Source organism: Lepisma saccharinum, chromosome 3, assembly GCF_977018435.1.
Source record: "Lepisma saccharinum chromosome 3, izLepSacc3.1, whole genome shotgun sequence".
NCBI lineage: Eukaryota > Metazoa > Arthropoda > Insecta > Zygentoma > Lepismatidae > Lepisma > Lepisma saccharinum.
In genome coordinates this window covers 83,088,696-83,105,990 of record NC_139231.1, presented here as the reverse complement: position 1 = coordinate 83,105,990, position 17,295 = coordinate 83,088,696, and the positions used below count along the sequence as shown (strand labels likewise).

General features: G+C 36.5%; 1 protein-coding gene across 4 annotated transcripts in view; it reads right to left on the bottom strand.

Moving 5' to 3' along the window:
- Positions 1–647: 647 nt before the first annotated feature.
- The window catches only part of LOC145985194 (uncharacterized), an 84,129-nt gene continuing 67,481 nt past the window's right edge, over positions 648–17,295 (bottom strand). The window contains exons 18-22 of one of the 4 annotated variants that reach the window (XM_083118919.1): positions 16,254–16,519; positions 11,162–11,255; positions 8,715–8,788; positions 3,030–3,130; positions 648–1,179 (exon numbers count right to left, since the gene is read on the bottom strand). In XM_083118919.1, coding sequence (XP_082975045.1) covers positions 3,056–3,130; positions 8,715–8,788; positions 11,162–11,255; positions 16,254–16,519 — 509 coding nt within the window. In that variant the 3' untranslated portion in view covers positions 648–1,179; positions 3,030–3,055. Of the gene's footprint in view, positions 3,131–8,569; positions 8,644–8,714; positions 8,789–11,161; positions 11,256–16,253; positions 16,520–17,295 lie in introns of all 4 variants that reach the window. The other 3 variants (XM_083118921.1, XM_083118918.1, XM_083118920.1) reach the window with 3 other exon arrangements.

Below are 17,295 nucleotides of genomic sequence, written 5' to 3'. Positions count from 1 at the left end.
TTAAAATAAAGGTTAAATACTTTTAAAATACTTACTTGAAATTGGCTACCTACGCAAAAAAAAAAAAGTCAATCGTGCGGCTTATATATGAGAAATTTTATTTTCCTGAAATGTAAGGCCAAAAAAGGGGGTGCGGCTAATAGACGCGAGAATACGGCAAATGTGTGTCTGTGTTGAGAGGGAGGAGGAGGAGAGAGAGAGCCCCAATTTATTCCATGACATACTTTTCTGGAGCAACTGAAGAGTTTCATTGTTCCCAGAAAATTTCTTCGTAATTTCCAAATACAATTTTGTCCCAATATTCAGTGACACACATACTTCTATAATAATTAATTTGAAAAAAAAAAAAAGCATAAGAAAATAGTGATCACTTGAATTGTTGATGCAAGTCCACTTTATGTACAGATGGGCTAATTGGGACTGGACCTACAGTTAAAAGTGGGGTCCGAATCACTGTGTAATGTGCCTCTCAACCAGGTATCAAACCAAGGACCCCTTGATTACAAGGCGACGATGTTTCCACTATGCCATCGAGGAGGCCCGCCTGTTAAGTGATTCACATATTTTAAGATTCCAAATATTGTTTCCAGTTCTGAACATCTCATGTTTAACATAAAAATACCAGCTATTGTAAACAAAATGAAACATACGCCTGTCATTTGTTTTATATTTTTAAACAATAGATCTACTTACAGCAAAATATTACAAAATTTGACATTATTAGTGCATTACTTCTTTTCCTTGTTTTGGTACTAGCGTACTTAGCAATTCTCTTAAAAACTCATCTGCTTCCTTATACCTTTCACAATGTTTGAAGTTTATACAAGCAATTATACATTTCCTTACCTTACAAGTTTTCACCAAGAAGTACCAACTAAATTACCACAACACAATAACAAATTAAAGCTGACATCTCATTATGACAATAGGCTTTTCATATATGCAAAAAACTTTGGACGTCAAAGAGTTCATACAAAGAATGAATTGAATTACTTAATGCTAACAAATGTGTACAAACAACATTTATGTATCACAAATAAAAAGTAAAAAACAGGTAAAAAGTGCTAAGAATATTTTAAATTCATAGGTTTTCTGACAAACTGCTGTTATAGGTTTGTTATCCGAGTTTCTAAATCATACAGTGGATCAGAGAACTGGTATTTAGTTGCATTTTAAACACTGAAAGATATTAAAAAGAAAAATATCTACAGCAAATCAACATGAGCTTCACAAAACTTTTCATCAACTTGAGAAAAAAATACAACAGAGCTGTGTTACATACAAATTACATAACACCTATTACAGAAATAATATTTCAAGGATTGTAACGGGGATAGTAGAATCAGTACTGATTTTCCAATAGCACGTAAAATTATAATTCTCCAGAAAAAGTACAAGTGAAAATCATTTTTAATGATTTTGTTAAGTTTAACCAACACACTGCAGAAGAGTGTGCATTATTTCATTCAAATTTTCATTCAGACACTGTATAGGATGGATACATATAGACGCACAAACTGCCTCTAGTGCTTATTAGGTGAAGGGTTAAAATCAGTGGCAGCCAATGAGGGGGGGGGGGGATGCAGTTATGCAGCCCCGCCATCCGCTGCCACTGGTTAAAATAAATTAACAGAAAGATATGTACAGGTTGCTTACAGCAGAAGTATAGTAATTTTTCTTTTACAAAGTAATGTGTAGTATATCTAATGGAAGACTAGCACTTTTGTACAGTGGCTTTTATTATTTGAGCTCCACTTGTTACTCTAAACAAAAAAAATATTCATATTGCTAAAGTGACTTTTAAAAGAAGAAAAAAAAACAATGACTTTATAACCAAGCAACAAATATCCCAACAACCTTTTTATAAACATAAATTGCAAATGTTCAACAAATGCAGTCATTCGGTGCTGTTTTGAACAGTTCATTCATCATAAACATTCTTTTCAACAGAAAATTGCACCATATGTACAAATACAGCAATGTTATATGTATGTATATTTCTTATAGAGAAAAAAATAGGGAAACATTTCTCTATGTTCAATCTGTTAAAATATTCTACAATAAACATTGTACTTTCACAATATAAACTAAACTGAAAAGAGTATTATATATATATATATATATATATGATATAAAAAAAAGCAATGTGCGAAAAACAGAAACTTGAGTGTATTTTGCAAAAAAAAAAAATCTGTTATGTAAACATTTCAATCCAGAGAGCAAACAGAAATGAAAGAAAACTCTTTCCTTGTATCAAGCAACACTAAATGTGTATTTGTAATAAACTTTTAAGCAATATCAGTAATACATGGACCCTCAAGAACACTATATCAGTGTGTAAGAGTCTATCACAGAGATCATGTAAATTTGCCTGTAAAATTTAACCTGCATAAAAATTTTATGATAAAACTAATATAAAAAGGACATCACACCTTCACAAGAAAAAAAAGATAGCTTATGCTTCCTGGACTAGCATTGAAATCGTTGTAAAGTAACAAAAATTCTGCATTAAAAAGTTTATGGTTGCATTTTATAACATAGTTAAAAGAAAAGGCAATATTCAATATAGCAAAACATGTTGCAAGTTAAAAATTTACCATGCTGATTTCTATGGATTTTTTTAAACAAATTCACATCTTAGTAAAAATTTCACAAAGTTATAGCAAATTTATTCCCTAATCCTTTTCCATAGAGTTTTGGAAAACCTTAAGGAAAAAGATAAGGTTCACGTTTCTTCAGGTTTGTCCAGTTCTATAGAGAGCCAGGGGGCCGATATCATTATTTTAATCCACTAATCAAATTTTTCAATTTATGTGCACGAGTAAAAATTTCCACACTAAAACGAGAAGCTACCATTGTAATTGTAGCAAAATTATGATATGCACAGCATCGACTGGTATACAACTCAAATAAACAATAGAAAGCTCATGTCAGTAACTGCTATGCAGATATGCTATTTGCTCAACCCTTGCACTAAATTCTAATGTAACTAAAGCAATATATCTGCACTGGATATTGAGTAATCGTACCGTGAACATCACAGAAGAACAGTGAATTATTCAACTGTTGCTGAACTTGCCATCTGGTTCACGCCACACGTGCCATCTCCTCTGAAAACTCTGTAGTAACCCTAAAGAAGAAGTATGTTATTAAAATCATAAATTTCAATATGTCAACTCTTACTACACATACAAATGTAATCAATCAGTCTTTGAAAGTAACATGTTATCTGTAGAGGCACATATTTTTGGTAAATAAAAAAGCAAAATTTCGGTACAAAAACTGAGTCAATTTCGGGTTCAAAAGTGGTAAATAAAATAAAATATTGGTGTTATAGCGGTGAAAAATTGGATGAAAGGTGGTATATAAAAATACATTTTGGTTTTAAAATTGTGAATATAATCCTAAATTTGATTTAAAAACTACAGTTATTCCACAGAATTAACATTTCACTTCTAATAGCACATTTATGTAGTTATCAGAGTATTAAGTTTATTTCTGTGTAAAGGAGTCCATTTTTGCTTCTCCAATATTAACAGCACAATTAATCAATTTTCCGGGAATTGCATAACTCTTAGGATAATTCAGACCGCGTCGATATATAAACGGTAAATTTCGTGTTTAAGAGTTAATTTCACTTTTTGCAGTTCATTTCGCATTATTTCGTGACAAAACATGGTCACAAAATGCATCTCACACCTTTCAAAAACATGAAAAATTAACACTACAATGTGTTTTATTAAATTTCGTTTTTTCATCAAAAACGAAATATGCACGCCCCTAGTTATCTGTAATGCAGTTACAAGTGACAGTTATTTTTCAAAGCAACTGTAAATGGTACATTTAGTTTAACAGTTACTTTTCTTTAAGGTTTTGCATGTTTCTGCCCTGTACAGTGGAACTTCGATTTTATGTTTTTTAGATGACAAAGACAAGAAAACTTAAAATGTAGAAACACATAAAATTAGAGGAACTTTTATAATGTTCAGATCTATTGGGACCACGAAAATTGAATGAATAATGCAGGAAAAATGTAAAACTGGGCATGTAAAATTGAGGCTTCACTGTACTTGCTTTGAATTTTCTTGCCATTAAATTTTATATTTAACAACGAAAAATAATTATAATTTTAAACAGCATGAAGGAACAAGTTCATGCATGAAATAAATGTTACAAGTTACATATACAGGTAATGGACAAAATAATATGAACACCAATGCAATTGCAGAAAACTTGAATTAGTAGGAGGTCCCCCCCCCCTTGCCTGAATGACAGCTTGTATCCTACGTGGGATAGACAAATAAAGGTCCTGTACAGTGTGAACTGGAATACGTAGCCACTCCTCGCACAAAACAGTCTCAAGTTCCGAAAGTGTCATTGGAGGTGGAAACCGATTACGCACTTTGGCCTCCAAAATACCCCACAAAGGCTCAATGATGTTAAGATCGGGGGACTGTGGACACCAGATGAGATGTTCTACCTCATCAAACCATGCATCAACGCACCTAGTAGTGTGAATAGGGGCGTTATCATCTTGGAATATGGGGCATGCATCGGGAAACAAAGTCTGAACCATGGGATGGAGGTGGTCACCCAGGATGGTGCAGTACTTCTCTGCGTTGATTCTCCCACGCAGGACGACAAGTGGGCCAACACCATTCCAAGATATAGCCCCCAAACCATCACAGACCCCCACCCACCATGTTTCACGGTAGGCACTAAGCAGTTAATATCAAATGCTTCAGCAGGAGTTCTCCACACATAAACACATCCTGTGGTCTGAAATAATGTGAAAGACGATTCTTCTGACCATATCACATGTTCCCATTGCTGCTGTGTCCAATTCTTGTGCTCTTGGCACCACCTCCTTCGTGTCACTGCATTACGTGGAGTCACCAACGGTTTGGGGATGGCAACTCTGCCATGAATGTTCACAGAATGCAGCTCCCTTTGAATGGTTTTCGTTGATACAGGGTCCTGGAGGTGATTGTTCATCTCTGTGGTTATCTGGGACAGTGTTGTCTTGTGCTTTCGAGTCACTATTCGCTTCAACACACGTCGATCCCTGTTGGATAACTTTGTTTTTCGCCCACTATTCTCCTTTGCAGACGTTGTCTTTCCATGTTGTCTGTAGGCTGTCAGAACAGTTGACACTGTGCTCCGTGCTACACCAACAAGTGTAGCTGTTTTTGTCACAGATGCTCCAGCCAGGCGGGCTCCTATGATCATGCCTCTTTTGAAGTCTGAAAGGTCGGACATACCTGCATTTGACGGATACCTGACTGCTCGCATGCAACTCTCACACCAGCTTCTGATAGACTGATATGTTTGCTTTCATCGCCACTAGATGGTTGAAATCTCTGCTGAGTGTTGTTCCTTTTCCACGATGGCATATATAGGCCTTTGCAAACCAAGGTGTTCATATTATTTTGTCCATTACCTGTATATATTCTCTACAATAAAGTGAAAAACTCAATATGCTGACCAAGGCAGTAATTTATTTCATTATAAAACATAAACTAAACGTAACGTTTCAACCTTCTACAGAAGAAGGAAGAAAAGTGGCAGGGGAGAATTGGAAGAGAAAGAAAAACAGGAAAAGAAAGAAAGAGAGAGGTGGTTTGGAATAAGGAGTATGGGGAAGACCACAGAAAAGCTATGCAAAGTGCTTAGAAAAGCAGGCATTAAAACTTACAGGAAGTGAGGAAGAAGTATCTTAAGAATAGCGAAGAATGCAAACAAAAGGAAAACAGAGAAGAGGAAGAGGAAGGGATTATCTATGAAGTGAAATGTAAAGAATGTCAGAGTGTGTACATAGGATAAATGAAACAAAGGCTGAAAGACAGGTTGAAACAACATAGGGATGATGTATGACTTAAGAGAGAGAGAATGAAATATTTAAACACACAAGAGAAACAGGACATGACATAGAGTGGGATGAGGCTAAGCAGATAGGAAGGGAGAAGAGAATACTAGTGAGAAAATGGAAGGAGGCCAAGGAAATAGAGAAGAAATGTGAATAAGACACAATGAACTGAAATTAAACAAAGAATGGAAGAAGGTGTTAGAAAAAGTGGAAAGGACAAGAGAAAGAGGAGAGAAGAAGGAGGAAGAATGAAGGAAAAGAGCGTGAGATAAAGAGTACAACCACATTCTAGATGGAAGTAAATATGCTTAGCCTTTTAGGTGAAAGTACAGTTGACAAGGGAAAGCCACCTGCTAGAATGTTCCAAAACAACTTTCTAATAGTCTGGAGGGGAGTAATGTTTGCTTATATATATCGTCCTGTTTTTGTACCTTGATACATTTGTACTTGGTGCAGAGTCTGAAGAAGACCTTGCTAGAAGGTTGAAACGTTACGTTTAGTTTATGTTTTATAATGAAATAAATTACTGCCTTGGTCAGCATATTGAGTTTTTCATATCATGGAAACAAGGGTTAATGGTGTAATTTGGTGAAAGTAGCAGTTATTTTTCAATGATTGTACACAACTACCACAATATATAATAATTAGTCAATTATGTTAAAAAAAAGCAAGTTACTCTTTGCTGTGAGTACCATTCAGCAAAGTTACATGGGCTGTGGTAGATTGCATAACTGATACGTTTGTTCATTCCCAGTGTTTACAACAGGACGTGTGTGTACATAACAGAAAGAACAAAGAGTTCTGTTTACTTTCTTTAAACAATCTCACCAAAAATGTTTCCTATCAAAAAGATCTTTGTGTTATCAACAAAAAAAATAAAACCTTCAATGAGTACATTACAGATACTACTAAATGAGTTGTCTCTCTCTTTGGTCTTCTGTACAGGTTTACTGAAATCCAACACCAATCACCAATTAGTGTACTTTTAAAATCTTATATCTTCCTTATCTGGAGCACGGCTGTCTCATGTTTTTCCTTACCATAGAATACCTTCTCCGAGACACCTCCATAAAACAACATTATGTCTGTTTTGAATACCCAACCAGCACACAATCATCATGAACCAGCACGCATGAAGTCTTTGCATAAAATCATCAATATTAAAAATTGAACCAAATTATAATAAATCAATTTAATCTACAAATACATACACAACCAATTCGCAATGTAAAGCTCTTTCACAATATCCACAAAGGCTATCCCCTTCTTCAACAGTCTATTTTCTATAAGCTTCCACACTTATATAGTAACCTGCTACCAAATGTTGACATTTCCTTGCCAGAACACAATTTCTGAGTGCTATATATATATATATATATTTTTTTTTCTGTTACGGTTTCAGTATAAAATGGTCATTCAATACTGTATCTGAAACTTCAAATAAATAAATAAATAATGCATATAAAGAAAACCATGCATTTAATATGAAGAGTCAAATTAGAAATGGGACACCCTCTGAACAGGTTTATTACCTACGTGAAGTTTCGTGTTTTCACATTGCACAATTGGATAGTTTTTTCCAATTATTTTGAAGGTTCACTGCCTTTATTCACTAACGGTACGGTGTCTGGAGCAGAGATGGTAGCACGTCACTTCTTTGTTAGTTCCCAGGTGGTGGAAGTAATCAGAAAAAACTCTCCAATTGTGCAATGCGGAAACATGAAACTTCACATAGGTAATACTTACACCGAGTTTACCGCATCCATCATGAATTGCAGATTTAATATGAACTCATTTTTCACTCTGCAGATTTTGGATACTTTATATTTATCTATCTAGGCCAGTGGTTCTCAACCTTTTTCAGTCTGTGACCCACCTTGAAGAATATTACACTTCATGGGACCCCAAAACATGGGTGCAAGCAGAATTACTTGTAGGGGCATGCACCCAGTTTATAATCATATTTTTGCTAACATCGAGTACTTTAAGAAGCCTTCTTTTATGCTTGCTTAAACAAATAACACATACTTCATTCTAGAAAAGTAAATATGTAATTTAAAAGACTAATTTAGTCTAGTCTAACATCACACGTGCTGAAATTGAAAACTTAGCTTCGTTAAGTTTAAAGCTTAAAGCTAGCTTTGTAATTCAAGCAGTCTCGATAGCAATGTGAAATGATGAGAGTTGATACCTTCAACAACTGCACACACATACATACAGGCAGTCGGAAATATCAAGCCGACATGCATGTGACACACAGATAATGAAGAACTCTTTGCTGCGACCGAAACAAAATCGACAGATATACGATTCCCTTGAGTTAAATATTAAAGTGATGCTGGTAAAAAGCAATGGTAGAGCACGAATAACAGAAATGTAGACTTTAGACTACATACTACGAGTTGAATTTAATTTTTTAAAACATTATCTCTTAGTAATTTAAATGTAACAGTAAATACATTTTCGAGTCAGACTTTGCGACCCACCAAATGCTGGCTCGGGACCCAGCAGTGGGTCGCACCCCATAGGTTGAGAATCAACGATCTAGGCTAATCATAATGATTCTTCAACCAATCATGAAAGATGCAGAACCACACAGATTTTCATACAATTACAACACAAAACATGCAAAACACACACAGTAAGAGATGCTATTATTAGTAAGTAAGTAATCATTTTAATGCAAATAAATTATTACGATACCTGTTCACCCCACTTTTCACCCCAACTGTTCTTAATTATCCAGAATGGAAGAATTTTGTGAAAGATTGGATAGGCTGAAACAAGTGTAAAAAATGACTATTGTTAGTATAATTTAAAATATATTTTCTACATAAATAAACCTTACCTGTTCACCCCAAGATTCGCCCCAGCTATTTTTAATCAACCAATAGGGAAGAGTTCTGTGTAGAATTGATGTCCCTGGAAAAGAGGATTGGAGAATTTCCAGTTTTCAGAGAATCAGCTTCTCAATGTAACATTATGTATATTATCCTACATTGACCGAGATGTAATTTTTAAGAAGAAACTGCATAAAAAGTTGTGCACATCATGAACAAATGCTTTCTTATACAGTACAAATTTCTTGTACTATTTTCTGTAACTAAGAAGCTACCAGGTTGAGTCAAAAGTTTTCATTTTTTCATGTGGGAAACAGTGAAGCCAAAGAAAGAGCCTTGAAAGCCAATTGAGCACCTCGTGGTGGGCACGTGATGTGCACACCACCCCTGGTACATCCATTCAACAGGCACAATGCATTTCGACAACGCACAGTGCAATTATGGCAGTTTGTCACGAGTCAAAAAATTGACCGTGTGTATCTTGTTACGACATTCTTGAAAAAAAGGGGTGAAAGCTGCGAGGGAAATTTGTTTCGTGGAAGGTGAGAGCACAGTGAACATTATGACAGCACAGAAATGGTTCAAGCGGTTCTCGCCTGAGACATGAGTATGGAAGACATGCCCCGATGTGGGAGACCGGGTGCCATGGTTGCAGATACCCTGCACAGCAACTAGCATGACACATTGGATCATCTCAAAGCACCGTGGTCCGCTCTCTTCACCAAATGGGTTTTGTCTCTCAATGGCCTCAACTTGTTCCCCATTAATTTGACACCACAACAGGCTGAATGATGAGTCTCCATCTGTCAACAACTGCTTCAAATTCCATGGGACGACAGGTTTTGGTGTCGAATTGTAACAGGTGACGAAAAGTGGTTCTTTCTAAGTTATTCTGCCAGTGGTAAGCAGTGGTTGTGGTCACATCAAGCAACGCCACTTGTTCAAAGGGGATGGTTTGAAAAGAAAGAAGGTCATGTTGTGCATATGGTGGAATATCGATGGTCCTGTGTTCTGGGAACTTGTACCACATAGTTGTGCTGTCGATGTGAAGCTTTACGCTGTACAAGTGCAGCAGGTCCATGATGGTATGTTCCAGAAGTACAAAACATTGATGCGTCAGAAGAGAGCCTTGTTGCAGGTCAATAACACCCCATGTCACTAGTCACGAATTGTTACCCAGAAACTGCAGGACTTGGAGGGAATTGAAGTATTGTCTCATCCCTTGTACAGTCCTGATCTTGCACCATCCGATTACCATTTGTTTCGCTCTCTTGCGCATTTTCTGCAAGGATGACAGTTCGACACATTGGATGCTGTGGAAACAGGGGTGCAAGAGTTTGTGGCATCAAAACCAGTCAAATGGTATTATCGTGTCTCTTGCGGAACATTGGCAGAAGACCATACAACAGAATGGCCTATACTTTGCCGAATAAGTCCGATGTCACACCTTGTGTCTCCAGTCTCAATGTCCATGTGAAAAATTAATAAACTTTTGACTCACCCTGGTAAATGAAAATGATCTAACTCAATGTGCAGTCAATGTTTTAACACAGTCCAAAATATCCTGGAGTACACACATATTCTCTAATTATATGACACTATAGAAACAACCCAAAGTTGTTAAAGGTAGTCAGAACTCGATGCTGCTTTTTCGGTTCTTCCCTTTTGACTTGACCTTGAAACAAAATTTCATGACCTTTTACTGGCCCTCAAATTCCTCGACTTCTTCCAGTTTTTCAGATCTGTTGCCACCCTGAATCCATTGTAGTCACTTGGTTACATACATTACTTAAGAATGTGAATGAACTATTTACGATCTTCGTGGAGTATTTTCAATTTTATACTGATCAATAGAACATTGGCTATCAATATTGGGAAATTCTATATTGATACTTTACTCTTCTTGATAAAAAAATCCTATCAGTCAATCTCTAATAAGTGCTGTTTCTGAATACACTTGTCGCAACAAGATCAACATGATTAACAAGAAATAAATAATTCTATGTGCATTTTAATTTAAACTTCATAATTTAATGTAAACAAGTATATAATATCCATTGAAAATTTATGCAATGAATGTGATATGCTGATAGAACATTTAATGATTGATTGATTTGCTTTATTTTACTTCGCTCTTTGTGCCACTTTTGGCTAATTTGCGAAGATGGAGATGAGCGATGATGTGATGAAATTGATGAACGGACACTCACAAACACCCATGCCCAGGCCAGGATTCGAACCCGGGACCCCTGGCGTCGTAGCATGATGTGCTAACAACTCCGCCACTGGGGCCGGCAATAGAACATTTAAAACCCATGTTTGTGTAGGTTAATCATTTTCAGTAATTTATTATGCATTATTTTTCTAGTTGATGATTGATTTATGAATTCAATTAATTGGTGCTACAATTTTATTTCAAAATTGTACTTATGATGTACTGCATAAGGATACTTACTGTGTATGCCATATCCAACAATCAAAACTCCATGATCTAAATTATCAGGATTACACAGTACTTTCCAAGGATGAGACACACCACCAAGATAAAACTGTAATAAAAAATCATTATAAATGTATTTAAGACATGTAGAAATTTTAGAAAAGTAAATAAGTATAACAGAAAGGTTTTTGTTGTATAACTAATGAGTAGAGGGTATGATTCTCATAATTTTTAATATTTTTTTGGTAAGAGTGACATATTCATGAACTATATATAAATTTACTATTATGAAGAACTAATTATATTAAGATCATTCATTAGGGTTTGGATCATTTTCTACATGATATAGCATATTTTTATAATTTTTTCTTGATCATTTTAAGCACATTTTCACTTTTCGTAAGATATAAAGAATTTTCCTTTACACTAAGATAAGTATTTCCAAGATGGATTAAATTTGCTCCTCTGTCAGTCGAAGGAGAAAGGAGCTTTCCTATGTATGCTTCTTTCTTGGTTTACACTATGCCGACATTATATATTTGAAAATTTTAAAGCCGAGCTGATAACAATACCAATATCATTGGTGATACTTTATGGTGTCTAAAAGCCTTTCAAATTATGTAAAATGCATGATTGTTCATTTTTGCAACAATATTGTGTGGAAAGATTGGTTTTGTGATTAAATGATTTCCTCATGTGAAATTATGAATATTTATACATCAAAATTCTGGTAAATTGGTATGGTATAGTTCCAACAAAAGAACTTATACATTCAAATTTATAAAGGCTCTGAACTGTTACAATTTTCAAGTACCAGTTTCGGTATTGGGAGGATCAGTTCAAAGTAATTCTGACTCAGGCCTAGAAAATTTACACAATGTAGTCATTGTACTCTGGCTCATGAACTGAACTAACAAGAAGTATGTTGAAATATACTACCTAATTATAAATAAATATCTTGGATGCATCATAAACAATGATAGAGAAATGCAGCCAAGAAATAAAAGTAAGAATAGCAATGGCGAAGGAAGCCTTCAATAGAAAGGAAAATATTTTCCGTGGATCTATGAACAAAGAACTGAGGAAAAGACTAATGAAGTGCTTTGTATGGAGTGTAACTCTATATGGTGCGGAAACATGGACACTGAGAACAAGTGAGAAAAAGCAACTGGAAGCTTTGGAAATGTGGTTATGGAGACAAATGGAATGGGTGAAATGGACAGAAAAAGTGAGAAATAAAACAGTGCTAGAAAAAGTTGGGGAAAAGAGATCAATGCTGGATATAATCATGAAGAGAAAAAGAAATTGATTGGGCCACTGGATGAGAAGAAACTGTATCCTAAGGCAGGGGTACCCAAACTTTTTCGTTTCATGGTGCCCTTAGCGTTTCAAGATTTTTCCGCGGCACTCAAGTCAGAATGTAGGCCTATCTAACACTTGCAATGCTCAGTTAGTGTGGTTAGGGTGTCTGCCTTAAGTTAAAAAAATAAACATATATGTTTCAAGTTCAGCAACAGTTTATGTGTAAACAGTACTAAATAAGCACATATTTGGAAGTAATGGTCATTTCAGTGAAAATATTGGAATATTTCGCGGCACCCTTGTAAACCAGGCACAGGAAGGAACGGTCGAGGTAAAGAAGATCCGGGGAAAAAGATTCCAAATGATTGACGACATCAAAATAAATGGGTCATATGCTGCTACAAAGCAAAGAGCTGAATATCGAACAGCATGGTGGTTGCAAGGAAAGACCTGCCCCTGGGCAGAAAACAATGAATGAATTATAATGATTATCTTAAATAAAGTAAACACATTTTAAAATTTCATATTTTTTTTATTTTTTCCCTGTGTGTTTTTATCAGGGCTGAGCTGAAGCCGATGTATCGGTATCTGCCGATATTAGTGGTATCAGTATCTGAAAGTATCAGTTGGTATTTATTTACCGATACCAGCTGATACTTTTCCGGCATTTTGGTCTTTCACAAGCTACGAAAAAATGCCATGTGACAGTTTCGGGGAGTCAAATTTTCCTGGAAATTATGCAAAATTCTAAGTTTATTTTTATTCTATACCAGTTTTGTGTGAAAAACTTAATTTTGGGATTACATAACATGTAGATTAATATTTTGATGTACGAGGGTTGGGGCAAAAGTCATTGCAACTATTTTTTTTCTTGTAGATACCAGCCCGGTTGGAAAATGCGACATATACAGATGAAAGGACGAGGGGAGAACTGCATGTGGGGACAGTTGAAACACGCGAACATTGTGACTCACATATTTATTACAATAGTGTACAGGACAATACTGGTTTGATCGTGCAAAATTAATTACATACCTGTTCTACAGTTGACAGAACAAAACTGGGGCTAAAGGCTATCAAAGTAGTCACCTACCATGTGCACCACACGCTGCCAACGATGTGGGAGACTCGGAATACCATCTTCGTCACCATTGGCCGCACCATGTGTGAATCGGGTAATCTGTTGTTGCACAGCATTGGCAATGTCGTCTCATGTCGCAAACTGCCTTCCACGTAGTGGTTCCTTAACCTTGAGTATGAGATGAAAGTCACAGAGCAAAATGTCAGGAGAGTACGGCAGGTGCTCCATTTCTTCCCATTACCAACGTTGTAGTTGCCGCCGTACACACTCTGCTTTATGTGGTCTAGCATTGTCGTGCAGGATGATTGCACTGTCCAGAAGGTCCGGACGTTTCTCCCGAACGCCACGTCGCAAGTTTAAGGAACCACTACGTGGAAGGCGGTTTGCGACACGAGACGACATTGCCAATGCTGTGCAACAACAGATTACCCGATTCACACATGGTGCGGCCAATGGTGACGAAGATGGTATTCCGAGTCTCCCACATCGTTGGCAGCGTGTGTTGCACATGGTAGGTGACTACTTTGATAGCCTTTAGCCCCAGTTTTGTTCTGTCAACTGTAGAACAGGTATGTAATTAATTTTGCACGATCAAACCAGTATTGTCCTGTACACTATCGTAATAAATATGTGAGGCACATTGTTCGCGTGTTTCAACTGTCCCCACATGTAGTTCCCCCCTCGTCCTTTCATCTGTATATGTCGCATTTTCCAACCAGGCTGGTATCTACAAGAAAAAAATAGTTGCAATGACTTTTGCCCCAACCCTCGTAATTCTTGAATATTTTACAGCAAAAATCTTGGTAAATTGATGCATATAATACTTACAAACAAATATTCATCAATATTTCAAACAACTTTTAATTATTACAATTTTCAAGCATCAGTATCGGTTCAAAGTGGTATTGGCTCAGCCCTAGTTTTTATTCTTCAATTTTTTTTTAGATTTTGCATATATTCTGTCAAAAAAATACCGGGAATTGTTAAATAAAAAACACAATTTTAATTTATTCATCACTATTTATTTTGTCGACTTCGAAGTAGGCCCCATTTGATGCAACACACATATGCCAGCATTTTTTCCAGTTTTGGAGACACTTTTTATAGGCGCTTTCCGGTATGGCCTTCAGCTCCTTCCACGAATTTTGCTTTATGGCTTCAATCGAGTCAAAACGGGTACCCCGGAGCGGCAATTTTAGTTTTGGAAACATAAAGAAGTCACACGGGGCCAGATCTGGTAAATACGGTGGTTGTTCGATGGTATTTATTATGTTTTTGGCCGTAAATTCAGTCACAACTGTCGGTCTATGCGATGGCGCATTATCGTGTAAAATCCACGAATTGATCTTCCACAAATCTGGCCATTTCTGACGGATTTTCTCACGCAAATGCTTCAATACAGCCAAATAGTATTCTTTATTGACCGTCTGTCCCTCTGGAACGAATTCATGATGCACCAAACCACGAATATCGAAGAAAACAATGAGCATCACCTTGACTTTTGAGCGTCTTTGATGTGGATTTTTTGGTTTCGGCTCGTCTTTTGTCCTCCATTCTGATGACTGTTGACTTGTTTGCATGTCAAACTCGTAGACCCATGTCTCATCACCAGTTATGATGCGTTCCATGAATGCGGGATCAGAATTGGCGCGATCCAGCATGTCTAAAGAGACCTGCTCACAGTACAGTTTTTGAAGAAAATTCAGCTGTTTTAGAACAAGCCGTGCGGCGATGCGTCTCATGCCCAAAATATCCACCAAAATCGAACGAACAGACTCGTGAGAGATGTTAAGGTCAGTAACTATCTCTCATAAGCTGGAATGGCGATTATCGAGCACAATTTCCTTCACTTTTTCGATGTTTTCATCGGTTGAAGAGGTCGAAGGTCGTCCAGAACGAGGCATGTCTTCGACGATTTCTCGGTACTCCTTGAACGTTTTGTACCACTCGTATGCCCATGTTTTTGATAAAACTGATTCACCATCAGTCTTTTCTAACACTTTTAGCGAGTCAGCACACGAAATTCCGTTCACAACACAAAATTTAAGGCAAACTCTTTGTTCGATAATTTTCTTCATTGTAAAAATTGTGATGCACTACTGAAGTGGACTGATTCAACCTGCTGCTGTAAACAAACTGGTTGACAAAACATGTTCATATTTGGCATAGTAATTAAGTACAGAGCTACCAACTTATGGAAAAAAAGATTTTTAAAAAATCATTTGCGTGGGCTTTTTAAATTACAAATTCCCGGAACTTTTTTGACAGAAGGTATTCTGGTGACTTTCAGGTTTTAAGAATCCCAGTTTTACTAATAACATTAAGTCAAGAAAAATAAAAATAACGAGATTGAAGAAAAAGCACTTCATACACAGTGTTATAATTAACTGACACAAATTAACTTCCACAATAGCCTGAATGATTCCTGTAGTTGCTTCCATGTTTTACAATGACAAAACAGAAAGGAAATTCCATGTGAAGGCCGAGCTTCCAATACTACCAATCATCAGTGGAAATCGGTATCGGTACAAAGTGATGACAGTTAGGGCAGTCCCTCACAATGCCCATGGTTCTAATTAAAAGGAAATTGATTGTGTATTATCAATATGTTTAGCATCCTCTTCAAGAGCCTAAAAAAAACAGGACTTTTTCCCTAATTCTAAGCTCTGTTCATAACAATAAAACTGAAAAATTTGATTTTGCAAAGCAAATGAATGCACATACCTGCATCGCATTTGCATTGATGCCAATTGAGATAGGACCATTCTTCACCAGCCACTGCGCCATCTCGGTTTCATTCTTGGAAATATTCATAGCACCTTGGATGGTTACTCTAACTTCACTCTTGTTGAAGTGACACTTTTCGTCAAAGCCCTCGTAAGGGTAATCACTCTCTCCTTCCAATCCACCCAAGTTCATGATGGCTTCGTATGCATTCGATGGGAGTCCTCCTCCACAACCATCATCCAATTTATCACAATCCACCAATTCTACAAAAGAAAATTCATATAGCACATATATTCCTAATGCATTAACAACATGCTTCAATGGCATGGCACGGTTACGCACGGTTGCCACTCATTCTGCTAAAAGAAATGCCCAGACTTTTTCAGGCAAAACAAATTTACAATGCTTTAACATTAGTATCGACCCAATACAGACAGTTGGAATTTATTTACTGAAACTTGCTAATACTTTCCCAGCATTTTGAGTGTGAATTATTGTTTTAATTTCACTTTATGCACAGATAGGCTAATCGGGACTGGACCTACAGTTTAAAGTCGGATCCAAACCGTTCTGCAATGTGCCTCCAAAACCCAAGACTCCTTGATTACAAGATGCCATTGGGGAGGTGCTCCAGCATTTTGGTCTTTTACAGTGCCTGCAAATATTTTACACCAGCACTGTGTGCAAAATTGTTTATGTGATTACATATGAGGTATTTTAATACTCTGCTAAAGCAAAACATTTGGTAAACTGATACATGTAATTGGAGTGGAACACTTACATGATAATATTAATCAAAATTTTGAACAATTTTTAGTTATAACTTTCAAGCACTGGTACCAGTATCTGTGGGAATCTGCAAGAGTATCGGCTCAACCCTAGTTAACATACTAATGCATAAATGTTAGTTCAACTTTGCGTGAATCATGATGATGAGAAGGAGTGAGAAGCACTCGTGAACAAACATCCACAAAAAACCTGGAAACTTCAATGATGTGATCTAAAGTTGACCAGGACCTTGTTGCTATCTTGAAAATAA